A 25,027-nucleotide genomic window follows, 5' to 3' on the forward strand; every position below is an offset into this window, starting at 1 on the left:
TATTGGTAAGGGTGAGGAGGAACATATTTGAAGTTGCATTCAAGAACTGCCCAAAATGCCATATTGATGTGGAACATTAAAGGATCTTTCAACTTGCTCCATGGTTTCACTTATGGAGAGTAGGACATTAATAGAACAAGGGATAATAATGGTGCAGTTACTACGCTACTACTACTTTCTCATGGAAACAAGAGACTTGAGCAGAAAGGTGCAATGTAATTAGGAAGAGATGTGGAATAGTATCTGGGGGATTTCTAAGCACTCACTTCCACAAACCGACCAGCTTTCACAGCAACACAGCATGAAAACAAAACCAGTGGAGATCTTGAATTATATTTATCATAAACTTGGCTGGATTTACCAGTAACTCCTCAGGCAGGAAGTCTCACACACATGATAGATACAGCACAACTGAAGCAACATGACATGCATTATTGGAAAAAAAAAATCTGGAGCACAAAGAAACAATAAATACTCCCTATAAAGACAAAATACAAAATATAGAAAAACACCCTCATGGATCAGTATTTTCAGAGAATTTATTTATAGAATTGTTATTTCAATTTGGCACACAATTGGAAAATGCTAATACAATTTGGTGGGAAAACAGTAAAAATGTTGGAGTGTTGCTAATCCCTTGGAGAGAAAAAATGAAATGTGAGTTGCAAATAAGGAACAATTGGAGTAGAAAACAATATTACCTGAAAGTGGACTCTATCAGCTGTAGACCATAAAAAAACCTGAAAGACTTAGAACCTCAGACACTGGGATGATGTTTCCAAATGTAGACTGAAGCTGTTAAGATGCAACTTTAACACAACCCAGGTTGTTTGCTCTACTGACAGAGATTGAGCTTTTCAGAATTTAGCTTAATTTACTGTGCCTATTTTATCTGGCTTGCTGCTGCTCACAGTGAGTTCAGTGGGAATAACTGCTAATGGGTTCAACAAAATCAAGCCTTTCACAGAGGGCCAATGCAGACTCTTTCATAAGAAATGAAGGTCTATAATGCCAAATGCTTGGAATATTATACTGAACAACCATTTTCTCCTTCTTTCTGGGTGTTTATCTTCTCCTTAGTCCACCTGCATCTTTTCTGTATGTTTAGAACCCCTAATTGCATCTCCTCTCCATGTTCCCATTATTTTGTTGGCAACTATTCCACTTCTGGTAGAATCAGTCACTACCTTAGACCTTAGTTCCAAACATTACCAGCTTCAGCATAAATTATAGTTGACTGCTGGGGTTCTCTCACTCTGGGACTCTCTTCACTTCTGATCTCTCATTTTTCTTGTCCACATTGACTAAGAAAGGATCAAGGATCAGAAAGGAACAGAGAGGAAGAGCAAAGAGGGACAAGTGACCACTAATTACTGGCTCCAGAGAGCCTCAGAAGGAAACTGGATGAGCACTTCTCACAGAAGAGCTGAAAGAGCTGCTGTGGCACCTGGAAACCATACTATATAAGGCTTCATTGATTGTAGGTGCATGACCTGCTCATAGAGTGGGAAGACACTTGCAGCAAGTACTAGGACATCATTGCAAGAGCTGCCATAAAAAAGTTGTGGTTCACAAGTCAACCAATTAACTTGTTACCTCAGTTACCCTCAATCCTCAATTACCACATTTTTGTCTCAGTGAGTTACATTAGAGTGAAGCAGATATAGTGCAGTTTTATCCTTAAGGACAGCAGATTAAGACAAGACTATCAAGGATATTTTAGCAAAGTCAAATCTAATTGTTTGTGTGAAGGGGCCTAAACCACTAAATCACTGAAGAAGGGCTCAGCATGAGTGCCCTGACTGAAAGCCATTCATTCAGGCTTGCCTTGGTTAGAGGCAGTCCTTCCTGCCCTCCTCCTACCTGGGCTTAAAATCCCACAGACATTTATTTGTGGCCCACTTAATCTTATATGTATCATTATCTAACCCCTTAAAGACAAAAGACATGAAACAATCAATGCAATTTAAAATAAAGAAACAGAAATAATTGTCCTCTGTTGCAACTTCTTCAGCACAGCCATCCGCTTCTTTCCACTGCTCTACTCTACTTCAGAAAACAGACCTACAAAGAGGTTGGGCATAACTGGGGAGACAGCAGCCTAGAAAAGCAGTTTTCTGTGAGAGAAACTGCTACTGGAGTGACATCCAGGAGACAGTGAAGCAGCCATGTCCTGCAGGCACAAAACAGCAGAGGCCCAGAATGACACCTGGTCACTTCCCACGGCACAATTCTTGGGAGATGCAGACTCCCTGTTTTAGACATTAAATAAAGAGTTTATGATACTGTTGTACAACCCAAACAGGTAACAGGATGCTACAAAGACATTGGAATGCACTTATTTAAAAACAAAAAAGATAGAGATGAACCCCAATACTGACTCTCCTCCCCATTTCTGATATCTAGCCATTGACCATTAAAAAAAAAAAAAATCAAAACTTTGCTCACACCTGAAACCAATTAGAAAATCTGCCCCCTGTAACAACCATGAAGTAAATGTTTGGAACAGTATCACTAGTTGATTTCGCAGCTTTGCCTATATGGTTAACTCACTATCCAAGTATGCCATATCTGCTAAGTATTTTCATTATTATGTGCTCCGTAGATCAGAGCAAACAGCTCTTAAATCCTTCTGTAAAAGTCTGGCAAACAGGTTAACCTCAAAAGCAGTTCAATACAATATTCAACCCATTTATTTCTGTGTCCATTTATTTAGAAAACATTCATTCAAAGAATGAAAGCTAGAACTCTTCATACAGTACCAGGTATTATCTATGCTATCATACACTCTCTTTAGAAGAATGAAAAAGAGAAAATACATACAGCTTTAGAATAATTTCACTTGCAACCACCTTAATCATAATAGCCACTCAAAATATCCACCATTGGAAAAACCAATGCTAAAATAATACATTCTCTTACTTCCCTTATTTGGAGCTAGAATACTACTATGATTTTTTTTAATTAAAATTTTTAAAAAATATATACTTTTGTATAACCCACCTCCAACATGCAATTGTTTTACGTAACATCCCTAAAAATGGTGTGTGACAGCCTCATGTGGAAAAGGCTAAGATGTAGGGAACACTGCTGTAGCCCAGCAGTGAGATGTAGGTATGGTATGATTTCCTACCCTCTGGGCATAAGGTTAAGTCACATCCACACTGAGACCAAGCCAGAATTTAAGCAAAACTTTCAGAATGAAGTGTAAACACAGTCAAAGAAATGACACACTAAGTTTTAACACTATACAAAGAAAGTGCACGGGGATGTGTGCACTAAGCAAGCACTTGTGAATACTTGCTGGTCTGCATAAGAGTTACATTTATTGCAAAATGACCTCTGAAACTGGTATTCACCAGCTACTCACAGATTCTCACACCAAAGCAGCTACTCTTTAAATTACACTGGGAGACCACAAGCACTACTTAGCCCTTAACTGTGGGAAAGGTCTATGAGCTCAGGATCTACTGCAGGTAATTAACTGGGCACCACACTCACCTTTTCCTCAGTTTCACCAGGAGTGAGATTAGGCCAGTAATGGTCCCCTGTGAAAGGTACTGAACACTGGGATTCATTGCAACAAAGCAATTCAGGATATTAATGTGTCTAAACAAGCACAAGTCTTCCTAACGGAAGGCTAGGCATTTTAGCCAGCATGTGGGAGGAAGGAAAGGAGGGCCTCTCCTAAGGTACTTTGTTTTCCTAAGAAAAAATAATTTGTTCACTGGTTTATGTCGTCAACTAAGATACAAGTAAGCCCTTGTACATTACGTAACATTTTTCATTTCCCATACAGGAAGCCTGATCACAGCTTATACAAAGAAGTGATAGAAGCATTCCTCAAAATAAAAACAGTCCTATTTTCATGTTTACATAGGATTTCAAACTGATTCTGAAACCACAATTTGCCACAGATTTTATCTTAATTGCCTACTTAAATATTGTGCATTTGATCCCTGTGACACAACCAGGTTTTTATACTAGGCTAACTATGGCTATTTCTCATATTTAAATTTTAATCTATGTTCTTTAACAAATAAACATACAAACAGCTTTTTTTATTAAATTAGGCTATAAGACATTTATATCAGCCTTAAAAAGCTGCAGTCTTCTTATAAAATGTTAAAATCTTGATAAATATGGTTTTTCAATTCTTCACTGAAGTTTGGAAGCTCAACAACTTCTTGAAATAGATCAGATCCTTTTTAAAAAGGGCATGATCACTTAATTGTCACAGCATATAGCAGTTTCTTAAATTTAAGAACTAAAAGTAAAATTGCTTTGTGTATTATCTACATGTGTAAAAGTTATTTTCAAAGAGCAGCATTAGTGTGTGTTGGAAAAGAAATTCTCCAAAAACCTACCTGTACCAAAAGGCTTGTAGGACTAAGTTTCAGTCTCCTTTGTCAGTAAGTTTAAGAAATAAGTCTGTATCTGTAATTATACAACATCTGGGAGATCTTTTGGAAATGTGAACCTCCAACTAAGTTAGAAGTTGAAAGCAGTATCTAAACATTCTCCACTACTGGCCTAAGGAGAAAAACCTCTTTTTAATCAGAACAGCAGTTCTCATTAGTAATATAAAGTAGTTAAAATTAAAGAATTAACGGTTTGGATCAAGCAGGCTAAGCCTAGACTGAACAAATTTTGAACAGAAATCATCTATATTAACTAAGAATTTTAGCATTCTTGAGGAGAGATGGGCAGCTTATTTTCTGATAATTCAAATAACACATACATTTTAACATTTCTGAAATCTTTCAGGGGGAGGAAGAAAACAACAATGCAGACATGTTTGGAGATAGAAGTCTACATATTTTAGAGGTACAACAAATTGTCATTTGATATCAATGGACCTGCGTTCTGTATGCATTGGATTGCAAAGAACATTTTTCAGAAAGGTTTTGCAGACCCTGCAGTACTTCAAGTGCCACATGTTCTTCAAACTTGCTTAAGCAGATTCAACTTCAAATGGTCTCTCCTCTCTCTATAAATTACCACAAACCAAATAAGCACAAGCTATTTGGAATGGCTGAAGAGCTTTATGCAGAAGAGTGTGCTGCAAGCTAAAAAGATAAAGCTATTCCTGGAGTTGTAGAAAAAGTGCTGGTTTATACCTTGTGTTGAAAATGGAAATAACTAGTCAACCTAATATTTTTGTTAAACTCATTCCCTATGTCTCTGTCCAATGGAAAGAAAATCCAAGCAAACTAAATAACAGGTAGTGAATGAAGAGGCTGCTTCTACAGGCACAAACATCACATGATGAACAAGCCCTACATCAGAGGAAAATCTAGCATGCATCCTCAACACTGTTTGCAGAAATCAAGGACAAGAACTAACTACTAAAAACTATACAAGGAAATGCTGCTTTCTTTTAAAAAGGTAAAGAAAATAATTACACTGATTAATAAAACACTGATATTCACAACCCACCTGAACTAAAACTGGTTTACATCTTTAGGAAAGAAGTCAAAATAGTACAGAACATTTCTTTTTTTCTCTTAAAAAGCAGAGTGCCACACTTTCAAAGATAAACTGTTGCTGCATGTAGATTTGAATCAACCTTCTTGTGCTTTCCATTCAGGGGATACAAAATATGAGGTCATGATTCCTGATAAACTGTTTACATTTATCAGATGCCTATACAAATCAAGCTTTTTTCCCTACCTAATTTATTATGGAATTGCTAAAACTACAGTAAGATGTAAAAGGTTTCAAGAAATTCCCGTGAGAAATACTTAGGTTATTTTACAAAAAAAAAAAAGGATTTTTTCTTTAGTTCACCTATGTTCACCAATATATATATGGTAAATGAACCTCGAGTATAAGAACTGCATGAAAACAGTCTGAAAAAAAAAAAAACAAAAAACGTGGAAACTGATGTGTGAGACCATCGGTCCCCTTCCTACTTCTGATTATTATTATTATTTTATTCTTTTTAAATACCACCACTGACAAAACCCAATGCAAGATATAGTCCCCAAACCCACACCAAACTGCTTTGCTTTGCTGTGCATCTTTTCCAGCAGGTTTTCACACCTGCTTCTTCAGACAGAGCATCTGGAGGCTACAAAAGCACAACTTGTACTTCTCCATCAGTCATGCTTATTTGTGTGACGTTTTTTCCAGATCTGGAAGTTTTTCTATTAGTGCTTTATGGTTCATGTTGATACTGGCTATAAGTCCTCCTTCATTGCCATCTGAGCCAGTGTAACTAATTTCTTCACCAGTCAGGGTAGTCATATGGCCACCCAATGCTCTCAACACTGCATTTCCAGCACATATGTCCCACTTCTTAATGTAGGTGACATGGATATATACGTCAGCTTGCTCTTGATTCTTTTCAGGCACGTCAAGGAGGGCCAGCACTTTATAACCTAGCAGAAATGGGTAGAGATAAAAAAAAAATAAAATTAAACCAAGTTTTCCTGTCAAAACACATTAAAAGAACAAGACCAGAAACTCAAATACAGTTCTGCTCTTATGTTTACTTATTCATTTCTCAATCCCTGTATCATGTTCAAGTCTATCTTTCTCTTCCTGTCTTTTTATTACAAAAAAAAAGGAAGATGTATACACCACTCCTTAATAAAGCAGATCATCCCACGGCATTCCTCTTTATTATTTATTATGCAGTACAAAGTAATTGCTCAAAACAGTATTCATTCTTTTATGGATTTTTTTCAGCTCTTCCACCACTATTCTTGTTTCATTAATCTGTTCATCTTCTTTAACAGAGTCAAGCCCTGGACAAGACCTGTTATAATCAGTTACACTTCCACTATCTCTGTCATTTAGAGTCATTATAAAGAAGCAATGCAAGACCTTCTTGACTAAACAATCTGTAAGGGAGCTCTGGCTTTTTGCATTAAAGACACAAAAAGATTTCTGTAAAAATAAAATTTTGCATGGTTTTTCTGAAACTTTAAAACTGCTCTTGTTACTAGGGCCTTGTTACTTGTTACTCTTGATACTAGGGCCTCCCATTTATGTAATTAACAGATGCACAAAGACATCACATAAGTAAAAAGTATTTTAAAACTTCTTTAAATGGAGTATGAGGCAGATAAAAATACTAATTTTCTCTTTTGACATAAATGCAATAAACAGCACCAAACTTTAATGGCGTTTTTCTTAATTTTTTTTAAATTAACCATACTAACAACCAACAGATTCTCTGCCATGATTGTGCCTGTAGTCACACAACCCTTTTTCTCCCACTGAGGCACCAGTGCCTTCCATGAACACACATCAGTGTGTTTCAATGAAAGGACCACCACACCATTGCTGGCCCGGGCTCAGATTCAGTAACATACTCACTTGTGAACAGCCTGAAGTCTGAATCAAATCTGCATGTAGGTTCCTAAATACAGGAAAAACTTTGTCCCTATTGTCAAGCATTTGCTTTTAATGATGTGAAGATCAAAAGGCAAGAGGAAAAGGAGAAGACACCACAGTACATCCTTCTGTCTAGTAACAGCTACACCATTAAAACATTCACAAGCAACAAAATGGATAGGGTGCTTAAAGAACCAAACCTGCTCCACCAGCGGGGATTATCACAGTTTTATTTCCAAATGTCTGCCGTGCAACCTGTTCAACTTTTCCTGCATGGGAGCGGGACACAATAATCCTTGGAGTCTTCTCGTTGTAGGAGGAACGAGCTTTTACATTTGACCCACCATCCACCATTGCCCAAGCTACAAAAGAAACAAAATTCTGCTAAGATTTACAGAAGTGTGAGGATAAAAGAGTACTTATTTAACCATATATAATTGATACCTCTGACTTATTATCTCCCACTACTGTAAAAGAGAAAGGTAGGGCTGACAGAGCATGGGGGGCATAACCCACATGTGCACACAAGGGAAAAGAGGCCACACACACACTGGTGCATACGGCCTTATACCAAGCCTGACTGTTCTTGTGTGATTCTTCCAAAAAACAGAATAAGAGGAAAAATCCCAAGTAGTTAATATTTAGTATTTGTAATTAGAAAGTCACCAAAGTTAAAAGGATGGCTCCTAGTCAGAAATACATCCAATATTTCCTCAGACAATGTTTTTATGTAAGAACAAAAAGCCCCACTACCCTTTAAAGCAGATACTAAAAATGCTATGGAGTCATTTTGTTCAGAAGGATAGTAATGCTAAAGAAGGAAACAGCTCAGGAGGATAGTGCTTACAAAGAAAACATTCGATGTTATGTTTCAGAGAACTGAATTTAGAATCCACAACTTCCCACTTGTTTCATCATGAAGTTCAAAGCCAAGCTTGGTAGGTGGCATCCCCTAACCATTAATCTGACATTTACTTAGTAAACTACCCAGCATTTTCATCTCAGTAGAGCGCCAGATTGTTTGGCAACAGACTGAGCTGTGTGCAATAACAATGCTGGCTGCCCTTTACTGCTTTGTATTTGTGTGGTAGTATTAGGAACAATCTGACTCAAAACATAGTGGTATTTCCAGCTTGGAAAATGAATACTTGTCACACAGAATGATAGAATTCATTGCATCTTATCTGATTCCATGTCTGAACATTGCAAAGTTCACTATTACCAAAGGAGATAAATTCTCAACATTATAATGCTAAAAACCCATTTCTTCAGATTGACACCTAGAAAAATAGATTCCAAAAATCTCCAAGATTCTTGAAGAATATTGGAACACAGCACGTGTGACTGGTAACTAAATTCATATTTATACACAGCAAAATATTTAGCACAAAATGTTGAGTGTTCAGTGGGCCAAAAAGGACAACAAATACAAAACGCATTTATTCACTTAGTTTTTTTGTGCCAGAGCTACTGCAAAACTTCAGAACTCTAGAGGTCAGTATTGCCTAAGGGAAAATGTAAACAGAAATTCCTGTTCTAAATACACAGTAAGACATGAATACTTAAACTACTCTGAAGCTTTCAGAAGCGCATACAAATTGCCAAACTTGTAGCAATGCTCACTGATACACCACTAATACTAAAGAATTAATGACTTGACAGCTGTGGCATTAAAAGCATGTCAGAAAATCAATAAGGCTATGCTAGACAGTCTTGCCTGTTACATACAAGATCTTTATTCAATTTTTTTATTCACATGGAACAAACAGCAGCTCCTGGGTATATTGTCACAGACCCAAGTTATTCTGCCAAATGAGCAAAGTACTCTCTTTTGCTAAGGGCTAAAAGCGCACATGAAACTGGTCAGTATTTGTACATTTAACTTAAAAATATTTTCAGTTAGTTTGTTCTAAATGCATCCTTTTTATTTTAAACAAGTATGGCATCTTCCTTTGTGGTTTTACACCACAGATCACATCTACAGCTCTAATTGTGTGGCCTGCTGCAGTGGCCTTTTATTGCTGCAAAAGGTATGTTTTCTCACTTACACCTACAGATGTTCTCTCAATACTATGACTGCCTATGATGGACATAGGTGAAGGCATGAAGGTACCTGTGTATGATGAGAAGGGCTTGTGTATCACTCCTATTACTGGTTTACCATTTACAGCCACACAAACCATTGTGGTGACATACTGACGAAGATCCTCTGTGGGCAAAACAAGAGAGCAAGCAAATTTACAATCAGGTGCCAAGAACACAAAAGGAAAACAGACAGATTATTCAGATTATTCTCTGAAGACTAGTATACATTCTGCCTCTTGCAGTTATGTAACTTTGATGTATCTTCAAATAACCTTTCAGTTTTCAAAAGACTTTGAAGACTTTTCAGCTTTCCAGCAATTTTTCCTGTTCAGTAGATGTAACCTATACTCCTACCAGATCTAATGCTAACAGCTGTGTCTTATGCAACAGGTATTTTCTGGAAATCTGTGCCACTCTATTCTCCCTTCTCTGTCTCACCTCCTATCCTCTATTGGTTCAAAATGGCAATTCAACAACCAAAGAACATCCACTGGAAAGCATAATTGTATCAATTACATAGTCACAGAAGAAAGAATCCCATTTTTCTAGTTAGAATTTACTAGCAAGAATTTTAGTTGGATTGCCTTGAACTGCTAATGAACATCCTAAAATCTTTGAAAAGGGGGAAGACTGAATAATGCATGCTTTTTTGAAAAATTACAACAAAAAGTTCTTATATCAAGGTAAATAGGATATTTACGTTGCATTCCCTTTAAATGAACAAAACCAAAAATCTGAGATACTTAGAGTTGCCACAGTAATGACTGAAATAAAGAGATGTGTAATTCCAATACAATCCATAATTGACAGTTACCATTTATTATAGCAATTACTTAGCTGAAAGCATACCAAAGTAATTTCAGAGTTGGAATATATAAAAGTAAATGTTGTAATTTGAGAACTACGGAGATTTCATTAAGCAATTTGTTCAATTAAATCACGTTAGCTTTGACTAAGACACTTCAACAAGAGATGCCCTTTTCAATACTATCTTGTCTCCAGCATAAAAGGCAAGCATCAAAATTACACACACGATCTGTCAACAAGAATCAGCTACCTGTATATTCTTGTGTAGCATCTAAAGGATCGATCCAGACAGTGACACTTTCTGCTGGCACCTCTTTAGGTTGTATTTTTTGCTTTATGTCTTCAGGAATACTGTGATCCCAGGAGACCGTCTCCTGATCAGCTGTATCAACACGCTCCTCAGAATTTATCTGTGAGACAACAAAAGTAGTTGCATTAACATATGGGATACAGTAACTGCAGCACTTGGGAAAATTACAGGTTTGCTCACATTTTCTCTTTCTTCCTTCACCTCAAATGCAGGAATTAGTCATTTTTTCAGCAATTCACAGGCTATTAGAGTCATGTGACAAGCCACGTAAAACCACAATTCAGAACTTTACTGTGAGCCACACCACAGCTGGACACTGTTGCTTTGGCTGCAGCTCTCCTTACTGAACATTCCCAGAGTATGAATCACATTTTTTAAAATCAATATTTAAATGCAGTTGCTTCAAGTACTACAGGCAGAACATTTGACTCTGGAGAATCGTACAGTACACAGACAGCAGGGGGTCTAAAATTCAATTTATAAGGCCAGTAGAAGCACATGGAAATGTAGAGATTTATTATCACCAGATATTGTGTAGACTGTGCATGACTTGGACAAGAAGAAATCTTAGTATATGTATTCCTGCTGCAGGCATTGAATTACAACTAGAAATTTTAGCAGTTCAATTGAATTTAACCACTACACAACTGTCAGACAAATTTATTTCACAAACAAGTAACATTCCATAACCATTTTTAGGGTAGGTTGGGGTAAGGTCCTAAGATGGCCCACAAAGAACATTTATTAACAGCACTCAAAAGTCACATTTAAGCCTATTGTCTCCTGCTGCTCAGCTTAATGAATTTACTCCACACCAGAGGGCATTTCTGTACATCAAGCAGAGTTTGGGCTGGTAGTGGAGTACACAGCACCAATCTGTTGAATGGAGTAACATTCTGCAAAACCCAACACAATGCCCTTGTGACTGCAGTGGCACAATGTTTTTGAATGACCAGAGACCCAGTTGTCCCAGAAGTTGTAGGCGAGTGACATGGAAAGACAATGAAAATGAAGGAGTTATCAGATTACATCTTTTATGAGCAGCATTTTTACATAATTCACATCATGGCAAGAAAAAGTATCACACATACCTCAATTGTAACAGAGTTAAGTGTCATTTTCACCAAGAGAAAATGGAAAAGAAAAAGGAAGTGCAGCACCTCCAGACATACATCACAGTTGTCTTCTCACGTAAAACAAGTATTTGAAGCATTATATGCCAAACACGGAACTCTTGAAGTTGCCGTGACATTTACAAATTAAACATCTGTCACTATACAATAAACCTGATGATTGCATTTTCCCCTAGGGAAAACAGTCCTGCAGAGTCAAGATGAGTAGTTTCACAGACTTGGCAGTCTCAACATAGCCCCTGGGCAGTCTAAGTTCCACTATAGCACATGACATATCATCATAAAAAAAACATTTCCTCAACAGAAGAAAGGGGCCTCTGAAAAGTTCAAGGGTTGGAACCAGTGCTCAAAAGGAAGACTATCTTGTTAAACCTGTTGTTACAGTACACTAGAATGTAAAGTCTGAAACTATCTGAAAGGCACTGTTTTCAGAGAAACATCACCTACTAGCTCATATTTTGTAGCAGTGGTTGGGACACTGCACCATTTATAATAGTTGTGAGGAGTCTCTCCCAATAGACATGATTATTCCACTAGGGAAAAAAAAATAAAATGAGGAAAGAGTGATAAAGTTGCATTGACATTTGGAGAAAATAAACAAAAACAAAATCCCAAGTGGATCACTCATTCTTCCATTCATATGACCATTTACTCTGTAGCTTTGGCTGAATACTTGCCTGAGAGGGACTCACCAACCCTTAAAACTTCTATTACTCCTCCTGTTTTCTTTTTTTTTTTGTTAATGAAGGAGAATATTCCTGGTAAACATGCCTCTGTGTTAATTCCACGCTCCTATTTGTCATTCTCATTTGCTGGCAGCCTCCAGAGGCTACAACCTTACACTTCAAACTTTTCTCAAGCAATATGGATATGTAGTTCAGTGCAATCCCAAATCCTCACTCACAAATTAGGAGTAGTTATGGTAGAAAGACAATCACAAGGCCAAATATTTCAGGCACTAGACCTTATTTCAGCAAGATGCTCTGGGCTTAATTGGTTAACAGCTGTAAGGTGTACAAGACCATCTGGGAAGCTCTGGAAACTGAGTACTGACATGAAAGTTAACTACACTTTAGCAATCTTCCCCAGTTATGGATGAAGCAAAAGCCCTCCTCACAAAGAACTGCATCAAACACAGAGGTTTAATAAAATATATGTAAATCAGTGCATGGAATACTGCTGAAAAGTAAAAAACCAAAACCATTATTTCATAAACAAGGCAGTCTGGTTGCATCTCACCAGTACATAGTTTCCCCAAAACCAGCCTGTAAGGTGTAGGAATTCCCTAACAAATGAGGGATGTTGCTCATGGGAGCCAGCAGCACAGATCCAACACCAATACCAGGATCAGTTCAAGTATACCTTTTGGAAGGTGTGCCTTCCAAAACACCCATGTGTTTCCAGCCTTTGGAAACCTCTGCACAGAGAACACTCCTGTATGGCTTACTGCTGATGGGAACACAGATCTGCTCAAGAACACAGGAAGAACTCCAGTGTACCACAAACCTGTCTGGATAAATGCAGTGCTCTCAACAGCCAACAGTCCTGACCACCCAAAGACTTCAGGGAACCTCACAGTGGCTCTTTGTCCTGTGCTGGTTTAGTCCCTACCAGTACTTCAGGCTTTGGGGCAGCATGTCACCCAAAAAACCTACTTGAATACTAGCTAGCTGTCCCTGGTATGGTGCACAACTTCAGGATATTTCCTGGTCTGAAAGAGTGGAACACAACTGTAGTTTAGCCTTTGAATTCACCCACTGAAAGTAAGTTAAAGTCAAAAAATATATGCAAACTTCCCTGCCCCCACCTCCAAAGAAGTTTCTGTTCATATACTTCAAACCAGACATCAGTACATGAAAATGCAATGCTTTTCTTACAAAGTGTTTGTTTGGTGGTATGCGATTTTTTTTTTTTAATTTAGTACTCCCTTTACTTCCCTCCCTTAATACTTCTCCAGCTCAATACTAATTTTATATTTTTATATGCAAATAATACAGTATCTTGAAAAATATGGGGTAGCACAGCCCTTCATTCTTGACAGCATCAATAACCCCATTGGAAACTAATGTCCTCTGAAATCCAAATCTTAGTGCTCTTTCATTAGAAAATAAAACAAGAACAACACAAATACTACGACACACGTATTATAAAAATACCAGTTAAGCTACTCAAACTGAAAAAAAAAATCTCACCAGAAAAACCTCCCCAACAAAACAATGATGTGGATCTGTTAGAGTGGGTCCAGAGGAGGGCCACAAAGCTGATGAGAGGGATGAACACATCTCCTATGAAGGCAGGCTGAGAGCTGGGTTTATTCAGCCTGGAAGAGAGAGAAGGCTCCTGGGAGACCTTAAGGCAGCCTTCCAGTCCCTAAATGGGAGAGTCAATAACTTTTTACATGGGCAGATAGGGATAGGACAAGGGGAATTAGTTTTAAACTAAGAGAAGAGATTTGGCTTAGATTTTAGAAAGAAATTCTTTACTGTGAGGGTGGTGAGGCACTGGAGCGTGTTGCCTAGAGAAGTTGTGGATGCCACAGAGTGCTCAAGGCCAGACTGGATGGGGCTTTAAGCAATCTGGTTTAGTGGGCATTCCTGCCCACAACAGGGTAGCTGGAACAAGATGATCTCTAAGGTCCCTTCCAACACAAGTTATTTTACGACTCCATGATACCCACAACTACACACCTTGGAAGGTATACAGACCTATGAGATAGCTGCAAGGGACTGTAATTGATTCACTCTTATTTAACTGTGTTTCAGAGATGTCCCAACTCAGAAGAGAGCAGTTCAACCAGCAGCCTTTGGGATTTCCCCCATCTAGAGACCCCTTCAACCACTGCTGCTGCACTGCACCAAAGTGCAACCCTATATTCACTGCACTACAAGACAGATAGTTTTACCTCCATTGGCTCTGCTTCTCTGTTTTTCTCCTCAAATGTATCAGAGGTGAAAGCTGTCTCAGCTTCTCACAGCATCTGTACATACACAAATCGTGTGAAGGAATCAGATGCTAAACCTCTGAATGTAAACACCCACTCGACAAGTCAGGACATATAAACATGCTCAACAGGAGAGCACTCTCCAGGAGAGCAAAAAGCACTCAAAGCACCATTATTTCCAGTATCTGAGGAAAAGATCTAACCTACCCTGGTAACAAAACAAGGCTCCAGAATCTCTTATAAAAGGAGTGGCTGTGCATTCACACCAAGGTCACACCAAGACTTAGCTCACCTGCATCCAGGACCATTCATGATCCCTCCCTTCCAACTTTCAAATTTGGGGGTGGCGAATAGCAGTTTTTCACTATGAATGAAAGCTGCTTCTTGAAAGCTTAGGTTGGTTACTTAACTCTGAAAAGAATGCAAACTGGGAAATCAAAGTACCACTTATTTTTGTAAATTTAAAATGCCTTTAAGCTTTAAAAAATTTGAATAGTAGCTTTACCAGCATAGTAAAAAACCTCTCAACCCTGATTTTATTCAATACACTGACTTTTTAAAGCCAGTTGCTTGCTTTTGAAAAGGTTCTTTTTCTCCTTAGGTTACCACAACATATTAGAAAGGAGAAATAAGCTTTTATAGGTGATCTTCATGCCTTCCAAAAATGCTCCTCTTACCAAGGTTCAATTTACATAAAGTTTTAGTAAGGCAGATTTTGTTATGAAAGGAAAGAAGACCTTGCTGAATCACATGGTTTTCCACCAAAAAAAAAAGCTTATTAAAAGGTAATTAGGTTTAGAAACCATAAGTTTAAAGTCCTAACTTTTAATTGTTTTAAACTATAAAGCATATTTGTATATAAAGGTATAAAATCATACAAATGTATAAAACAATAAGAGGCATAAAACCCACTGGTCTCATGTTGCCATTCATTTGATCAGAAAACAACAAGTATTTCTATAATTACACCACAACACTGAAAAAGGACACATGCCTTTTTGAAGGCACTTAGGTCAAGGCAGACAGAGATTTTCCTCTACCACCAACTACACCTTTGTTTATTTCAGCAACAAGAAGTCACTTAATGCAGGAATGAGATGACAGAATATGCAAAGAAGAATCTGGACAAGCCTAAATGTCAAGAAGCTCAATTAGTGCTTATCAAAACTCATTGACTTTGGCCATTAAGCCAGCAGGAAGCAGACTGAAACAAACAGGATTTAATAAATGATATACCCAATGACAACTCTGCTTCTACAGACTTACAATGAATAGAGGTTGGTGAAAACAACAAAAGTGGAATTGAGGGAATCAGCACGGATCACAGGATTCACTGTTTCCACTGGTAATCTGCAGAAACAACTGGAATTTTGGACCAGGAAAATAAAGCCACTTGCTCATTAGCTCACACAACTGGCTTCAGTAGATAGCAAGATTCTCCACTACAGTTCTGTACAGACCCAAGTCTAGCAAAGAGAAAGAGACAACTTGTTTATCACAAGAGTTGCAACGCCTAATTTTAAGAAAACATCCAGATAAGGACAAATTAGAAATCTACCAACAAAATAGATGATACCCAAAAAAGTCCACCATTTGTGAGTGGCTACACTAAGAAACTCAACTCTCCAGATGCTCAGTTGATAGATTAAACACCCGAAGTGCACAAGTAAGCCAAATGAACTACTTGTAATTGCATCTGAAAAGATAATCACAGAACTCATTAACATAAAGTTACAGTCTTTAACTTCATTTTTATGCAGAGAGTGGGCATAAGTCATCTAGCATCAGCTGGAACCCATGCTATGAGATGCATCTCCAGACAACACCTATTACTGAGATTTCAGAGTAACAGTCACTTCTTGTTTAACTGAGAAACTCACTGTCAGTTGCAAAGACCATCTGGGTCAAAAGAACATTACTTTTATTAAAAGCCCTAAGACCTGAGGAGGTTATTCTCACAACATGGAAACCCAAATTACTGAACCTACTCACTTAAGTGCAATACTTCTGAAGTTTAAGCAGCACTTTCTTTTTTAAACCTATTTCTTTAACAGATCTATCTTTCACACAGAATCAGTATCAGAACTTCCCATCTCAAATGAAATTCCAGGTTTTTTTAGGTACGGTAGTTGGCACTGTGGTCAGAAGCCTGTAAACTGAGTTTAAACCTAGACAGTACTTCAGAGAGCCTGATAAAAAAGGAATGCTTGGAGTCATTAATCTTCACAAGTCAGATTAATTTAGAAGAAAATCAAAGTGACATTTCTTGAAGTTTCATTTCAAGCACTGATTCCAGAATTATCATGCATAAGCTTGAAATGCAGTATTTATCATCAGTCTTAAGTGGGAAAGAGATATAAAAACATTTTGATTCAGAACGGTGGCAAGACTCATAAAAAGATGCTCAAAGACTGGGACAGAAGAAGACTTGATTTCCACCACAGTCACAATATAAAAAAAAGGGAGCAAACAAGATGAAACTGTATTCAGTATTTACACTAGAAAATAAGAGATATAGCTGCTGTAACTCTAAACAAAAAAGAGACAAAACAGCTAAAAATGAGAATGTAGGGTAGAATACAATCTGACCATTAAGACCGAAGTCTACATACTGCAAAAATATCTCTAGTACAGTACAGAAGCAAAATAGCAGAATTGTGTGGGTCACTTTAAAACTGGCTTTTTCAGTCAGAAGATAAGAGGTAATCTGGTCAAAGCGAAAGTTGAAGGAACAATCTGTAAATCATCCCTGCCTTTGTGATCAAGTAGGGCTGCTCCTTCAGATGGGCGCTGGAGATGGGCTACAGTGGGAAGTGAACCAGGGTATTCCTAAATAGCCTTTACTTTGAATAACTTTTATTTTAAATTTTTACTCAGGGTACAATCAGTTATCAAGATCCTGACGTAGATCCCTGGACAGGCCACATTAAAAAAGTAAGACCCTAAGATATGATGCTGAGAGGGATCTTTTGGCAGGTAATGCTGCTGAAACCCTGGTATCATGAGACCACTTCTTCACAGAAGCTCTTCTGAGCAGAACATACCAGCATTTTCATAGTCTATCACTGAATTTGGAAAGAATGCTTCCCCAGTCCATTCCCACTCCAGCAGCAGGGCTGGGTCAAGTATCTCAATCTTCTCACCTAATTCCCACCCCAGGCTTTATCACACCACCACTGTTCCAGCACAAGACCAATTAAGGTTGCATGGAGAACCAACCAAGAAAGAAGTAATCCAGAAATGATAAATAAAATAAATAAAAAATGAAAGCAGCAGAGGGGATGATTGGATCAGAGGTTTAACTCATTCTTAGCATGACAAATAAATGAGGACAACATATTGGTAATGCAGGAGCAGAAACACCTCAAGCCTGTAACTGCAGTTGAGAACTTCACCAAGAGAAAGCAATGCATAGGTTTTGGTATTAAGTATATTTTCAAATCAACTGTACAAAGACGCTTCATGGAATACACATGCAAATATTTACTGCTGGATGTTGAGTACAATCAGACAACACTGGTTAATACCAGTAGCAGTTAAGTGACGTATCCCTTTGTTCCTTATCTTTCTCAGGCCTATTTCTGAGGGATATAAAAACAACACCACTAGATCTGAACTAAATCTACACAGTGATAAAACATAATTGAGCCACACTTCTTTGGTTTTACCTAACATAGCCTTGAGAAGTCTGAACTGATGCAAATGCATCTATTTATATCAAACAGAGCAGGTGATGTCAGCAGTGGAGTTCCTCCTCCTCTGTAGAGACAATACCTTTACTCAAGAGAACAAAGGCAAGCACCTTCCGTGGGATATTTTCCCCCTCGATTTTGAAAGGGTTTTTTTTATAAACCCCAACTCTTAGTATTATAAGACTTTCTCCAGATTTATTTCAGCTTCTGCAAGTGAGAAGTCTAACTCTTCTATGTTCTCTTAATAACCACACTTTTAAGAGACTCAGATCTGCTTAAGACTGTTGGCATGCTTTCCTTTTTTATGTCCAGCATAAAACAGGGAATCCAGTACTGCTCACTGACTTAAGTTTATTTCAAATTACTTCTCCCCTTGGTTATTTTGAAACATTGGAAAGTCACAGTTATTCTTAGAGAATCACAGAGTAATAGAATTGTTTGGGCTGTAAAGTACAGTAATTTCACAATTATAAGCCGCACCATTTTGACTAAAATTTTGGTCCGAACCCAAAGTGCAGCTTATAATCAGATGTGGCTTATATATGGACAAAGAACGAAAAGTTGCTGTTTTAGTTTGGTGGACAGGTGTCTGCTGAGAAAGGCAGGAGTTTCTCTTTGAAATGGAGAATGTAAAGCCCCTCCCTCCAAATTATTATAATTTTGAAATCAAGGGGCTTTCAGGCAAAGATATGGGAATTAGGAATAACAGTTCTATTCTAGGGAAATTAAAATAGAAATACAGTACTACAAAGAAACAAACTCCAAACCCTGACACAGTCAGAGTACAACCTGACACCCTGTCAGGCAGGGTGTTGGCAGCAGTCCCATTAAATGGTGGCTGCATCCTCCTGCAGTGACAGATGTGATTCAGTTGGAGCAGTGCTCCTTTAGAAGGTGCAGTTTCCCTCCGGAGGTCCAGTGGTGATGTGGAGAAATCCGGTTTTCCTCTGGAGTCCAGTGGAGAAAGGGGCTCCCTTAGTGTCCCAAAACCTCTGTTTTTATTTTGGTAAGAAATGTTGGGCTCTTCCCCCTGGCTGGAGCAACTTCCAATGGGATGCAGTAATTTTATCAGTCACACAGTGGGATTCAATGGCCATTAGCAGAAAATGACTCGCTGGAGGAAGGATGGGGTGTGAAAAGAACAATGCCCTGCCTGGTTTCAATGGATGGCCCATTAGCAGAATATCTGCCGTGGAGATAAGGATCACTGCCCCCACCCTCAACAGATGGTGATAGAACAGATACCTTTTATCACACTCTGTATTGTAACCTGCGGCTTATAACCAGGTGCGGCTTATATATGGACAAAGAACGAAAAGTTGCTGACACCCGGAAGTGTGGCTTATAATTGTGAAATTACTGTACCTTCCAGACCCAACCCCCCTGCCGTGGGCTGGGACACCTTGCACTAAACCAGGTTGCTCCAAGGCCTTTCCTGCCTGACCTTGAACACTTCCAGGAAGCACTCATCCACAACTCCTCTGGGCAACCTGGTCCAGTGCCTCACCACTCCCACACTAAAGAATTTTGCCCTAATGTCCAATCTAAACCTGCACTCTTTCAGTTGAAAGCCATTCCCCCTTGCCCTGTCAACACATACCCTTGTGCAAAGCTCCTCTCCAGCTCCCCTAAGTCCCCTTCAGGTTCTGAAAGGGTGCTGTAATGTTTCACAGGAGCCTTCTCTTGTCCAGACTGAGCAACTCCATTTCCTTTACTTTACAGGCATATTTTAGCACCTAGTTTTTGTGCTGGTTCATCTTCTTCCTGGCTGCAGCATTTGGCAACAATTTCAGTACTGAGGTACTTCTGTTAAGCTCAAGAACTTCAGGATGTGAGAAAATCAGCATTTTGCATAAGCTTACTCTTGGAATTATTGCAGTTTTTGTTTGGCAGCTTTTATTAGCATCATCTTCTCGGGAAAGGAGAGAAGAGGTTTATTTGACTTCAGCAGCATCTTTTATTCTGGAGTGTCACTCTGTACAAGGGAACAAGACTACAGATATAAAGTAAGATATTTCTTACATGATGCAATTTTATACTGCCCCAGAAAATCCTCTATAATGCTTATATTCACACCAAAACTCAGCAGGTCTGTTCTATGAAAGAGCTGAAGCTTTAGACAGGTTGCTCTGAAGTTACACTTGAAGGATTACTAGATTGAGATGATACCTTGCCTTCACACCTGAGAAGCACACACCGCATGTATACAGTAATAAAAGAAAGCTTTTATTTTAGTTTGGGCAAATGTTTATGAATACATCCTCATCACAGACTTTAAGAGACAAAATCCCTTATCAGTGTATATACAGCTTAGTGAGAAATTTTTAAATACCACATGAGGTAAGCTGCTATTATCCCCATCATGTTCTCAGTATACTTAACATCCCACAGCTGATCTGACAGACTGACTAACTCCAGATCACCTGAAAAACTTGTCAAGCTCAATCTAAGGAGGAGTGGGGAAAAAGAAAAGACATATGCCTGGTGTTTTCCAGTTCCACAGACAAATGCACACATTTTCAGTTTTATACTGCCTTTGAGAACACATCTGGTCTTTCAAAAGTACCATCTATTCTCAACAACTAGCAGCACACATCATCTATGAGAAAAATAAAAGGGAGTACCAAAGTTTTTTAGAAGTAGATGTTCAAAGTTAACTCCCTCTGCCAGAAAGACACAAGTCAGACTGTCACTACTAAGAATCCCAGGCCCAGAGCAGAGTTTACATGTGACCACAGAGCAGGCAATACACAGTTCACTGTGTTCTTCAAGCCCAGACAGAATCCCCAGCCTTCTCTAGAAGTACAGGCAACTCTTATATCTAGATTAATGAAGTCCCTCCATCTGTGAAAGGGGAGAAAGCCAGCTAAACTGTAGAGCCAAGATCTCGGAGGGCAATGAATAATGCAAGAGAACAGGGGTCAATACTTTTCTTCCTTTAACACTGAGCCTGTGAAGATCCTTGTCACCGACAGACAACTCAGGCAATCTTCAAAACAGAACTTGCAAAATCTTTCTGTCGAGAAAGACTAGTCACCTCAAGTTTATTTCAAACACTGAAGAATTTGTTGTTTTCTCTATATTTCATATTCAGTAAGTTCTTTACAACACTTTAAAACCCCACCAAAACAAACAAAAGAAACCCCAAAAAGCCAACAAACAAAAAAATACGCATTTTTCTGTAGAACTATCAAAACAGCTACTGAAAACTGAACAGTAACTCAATAACCAATAACCAGACTTAGCTACTTTTTCTCTCAACCCATCCAGCAGAAGCATGCAATCACCACTTCTTCAAACTTAGGGCTTTCTATCCATTTCAAATGCCCGTGAAAAGCTAAGGAATTTAACATCAAAAGACAGAAGTTCCCACTGACTGAAGTGTAAGCAGAAACAATGCCAACAAACCCCAAAAATCCTCAAAGTATAGTTCAAAGATTAGGGTGCGACCTTAAGGCATAGACCTAGATTTCAGAAGTGAAGGAGAGCAGGAAGGGGTGTACACCTCCGAAAGCAAAGTAAACTCAGTTTTCTCAGGTAGGCAGTGATCCACAGTATTGACACAGCTGTGCTTATCTGCTGTCCCACAGCCACAAAGCGCTAAACACTCGGTTATTGCAGAGCTATGTTCCTAAACCACAATCGCTGCTCCTGCCTCTCACCAGAACTGACGGCAGGAAAGACAACTGGCAGGGAGGATAACCACCAAAACAATGGCATTGCTAATATCTGCATCTGAACCGTAGGCAGAATTTGCGCTGTGCAATTACCTGTACCCACAGCGCTCATGATCCACAGCAGCGAGAACCAGCGTTTCCCCCACCCCTTCACGCCCGCAGTGTTTGACAGCTTCACCTCGAGTGGCTTCGCTTGCAACACGCTCCGACTCCTTCCCCTGCAACCCAACACCCACGGCAAGCAAGGAGCGGGAGGTGGCACTGCCACAAATGCAGCGGGAGGGGAAGGAAAAGCGCAAGGAGCGGGAGGTGGCACTGCCACAAACGCAGCGGGAGAGGAAGGAAAGGCGCCAAGGAGGGAGGGCAGCGCTTCCCGCGGGCGGTCACGGACCGGAGAGGCGCCGGTGTGGAGCAGCCCCGCGCCGGGAATCCACAGCGGGGTCCCGGCACCGGGCCCGCGGCAGCCCCCGCCCCACGGAGGGCACCCGGCACGCACCTGCACGGCGGGGAAGGCGCCCTTGAGCAGGTAGAACATCCTGCGGTTGGAGAGGAGGTCGCCGGTGGTCAGCTGCTCCTCGGCCCCCTCCCGGGTCTTGCCCTTGGCCTTGGCGTTGAGGACGTTCCCCTCGCGGACCCGCTTCACCTCCTCGCCGCCCCTGACGGCGGCCAGCACGGACACGGCCAGCAGCTCCCGCAGGTCCACGGCGCCGCCGGGCGCAGAGCCGTGCGGCGTCTCGGGCCCGCCGGCCGCCGGCTCGCTCAGCATGAAGAAGGCGAAGCGGCCGGCCAGGAAGCCGGAGTAGAGGTGGTAGAGGACGCCCAGCCCCAGCAGGCAGAACACGGCCATGCCGAGCGGCGAGAGGCGGATGCCCATGGGGGCCATGGCCGCGGGGCGGGCGGGTGGCGGGGCCGGGCGGTCAGCACAACGCCATGGCACGGCCGGGGCGCTCCGCTCCCGCTGCTGCTGCGGCGGCGCCGGGCCGGCTCCACGCTCGCGGCCGGCAGGCAGCGCCGTCTGTATCCGGGTCAGGCGGAGGCGGGGCCGCTGTGCGCTGTGCTGGGCTGCCCGCGGCTCTGCGCCGGCACGGCTGCCGGGCTGGTTCGCGGCTGTACGGTACCTGCTGCCCCTCCCGAGCTCTGCTTTGGGGTGACTTTTTCCTCATCTCCGTCTGGTCAGCAGATGCGCCAGGAGCCCGCAGCGGCGGGCCGGAGCCCGAGCCCGAGCCGCAGCTGCAGCCCGCCCGGCACGCTGGAACGAGTTTTCTGGTGGAAATCGCTGTTGGCAGAAATTGCCACTAAATTTCTGAATGTGCACTGTTAGCGGTGCTGAGCATCACTGCTGAACGACTCTTGTTTTTTGTCGTACTGGTTTGGGAAGTTTGGGACTCTGCCCCCCTGTTCCTCGAATGTGAAAAATAGGTTTTGCTGTCTTGGTAAAATTTAAAAGGTTTAATAAGAAGACAATAGGAGGCACACATAAAGCAAAGGGTTAAAACGGCCGAGTGCTTGGCAAGCTGCCAGGAGCACACGGTTGCTTCGGGAACGCCCTTTTAAATACATTTTACAATACATTAACTTGTTACATATTCATAGTTCTTTAGCATAGTTTAACTAGTCTAACTTTTTCTTAGAACTATTTAGCATGGCTACTCTTTTGGGTCCACCTTTTTAGCGCATGCATGTTTTTTGGCTTGTGATTTAAATTTTTTTTCTTATCATCTTTTAATTTGGGTGGTGGTCACAGCCTTTTGCAGCCGGTGAGTATTGATAATTGTCGTGTCAGCTGCAGGGTCTCCATTACACGTTCATGGGCTGTTACCTCAACTAAGCGGGTAGTTTAAGCATACTGTCTCAAGAAAACATATATCTAACTTTTGCTATTAGAAAAAACCTATATTCATACAGAAAAGCTATTTTAACATTATACGTATAGCATTTATCTTAATAGTTGCGAAAAGCCAACAATATGTCATGCACTTATAACATCGAAGAATTCCTCTCGTTCAGTAAAATTAAGCGGATCCAACTGTTTCTTCAGCCAAGTGATGTGGTAAAGGCCTACTTCTCTTAATTTACACTTTTTCTTTGCACCTCAGTTGTTTTGGGGGAGTGTAAAACTTTATAGCCAGAATGGACAATCTGGGGTGGAAACTAGGAAGAGTCTCTGATTTCTTTCTGTTCTCATTTCTGATTCCTTTTAGTAGTCTTCAGTAAATGACAAACAAAAGAATTTTGTTAATTCAGCATTGTTTGAATCAATTAGGTATTTTTACTCAAGCAATGTTCTTGTCTGTTGATATATAAGTTGTAGAAACAGATCTTGGTAGTGACTGTGGCAAGAAGTACTTAAATACTATGGATCATGCCTTATAACTTTTCTTGGGCACTTTATTTTTTTTAACTGTTAAACTTACATAATCAAGAATGTGAAAACTATAAAGGCCAAAATTAAGACCAGCCTTGCAAACTGAAGTTGCCATATAGTCTCTTCTGCATTTCCATTTTAATGGCATCTATATTTACGTACTTACATATCCAGTGTCCTGCAAGATTGAATGTATGTGTATGTGCACAGAGTGAAAGTTAAGGGTTGATAGAATGAGAAAGCTTTTCATTTGAATTCAGGAGTTGGGATTCAGGAGTTGTGTGCTATTAGGCAAAAGCTAGAACGTCCATGTGTTCCAGCTTCCCATTCCTTTTAAGATGGAAATTTTTGGTTTTATTATTTGTTTTTCTTTCTCTGCAGTTGCTTCTCTGGCAGAATGGAAGCTTGAAAGGATGCACTACTGATTTCCTTAATATTGATTTCACAGTTCAACATTTCATATAATAATTAATGGCAAGAAGCTATGCAGCAACAACAGGGTTCATCTTAGAGTAGACTTGTGTCAGCATCTTAGAGTAGACTTGTGTCAGTAACGAGCAAAATAGCCAACAGCAGTGCTGTCTGATGCTATCAGTAACAGCTTGTGTATGTTCTCTAAACAGGAACTTTGAACCACTATGGTGAAGAAATCCAGAAGAAGGAAGAAAAGCTG

The 25,027-nt window shown here is 40.0% G+C and overlaps 1 protein-coding gene across 1 annotated transcript; it reads right to left on the reverse strand.

Moving 5' to 3' along the window:
* Nucleotides 1-521: 521 nt before the first annotated feature.
* On the reverse strand, nt 522-22,977 carry BPNT2 (3'(2'), 5'-bisphosphate nucleotidase 2). The gene is made up of 5 exons (XM_033066559.2): nt 22,486-22,977; nt 10,487-10,646; nt 9,458-9,553; nt 7,545-7,706; nt 522-6,383 (listed from the first exon to the last, which is right to left on the reverse strand). The coding sequence occupies exons 1-5, from the start codon at nt 22,870-22,872 to the stop codon at nt 6,112-6,114; spliced, it is 1,077 nt and encodes a 358-aa protein (XP_032922450.1). The 5' UTR covers nt 22,873-22,977; the 3' UTR covers nt 522-6,111.
* Between the last annotated feature and the right edge of the window lie 2,050 nt (nt 22,978-25,027).

Source organism: Catharus ustulatus, chromosome 1 (assembly GCF_009819885.2).
Source record: "Catharus ustulatus isolate bCatUst1 chromosome 1, bCatUst1.pri.v2, whole genome shotgun sequence".
NCBI classification, from domain to species: Eukaryota; Metazoa; Chordata; class Aves; order Passeriformes; family Turdidae; genus Catharus; species Catharus ustulatus.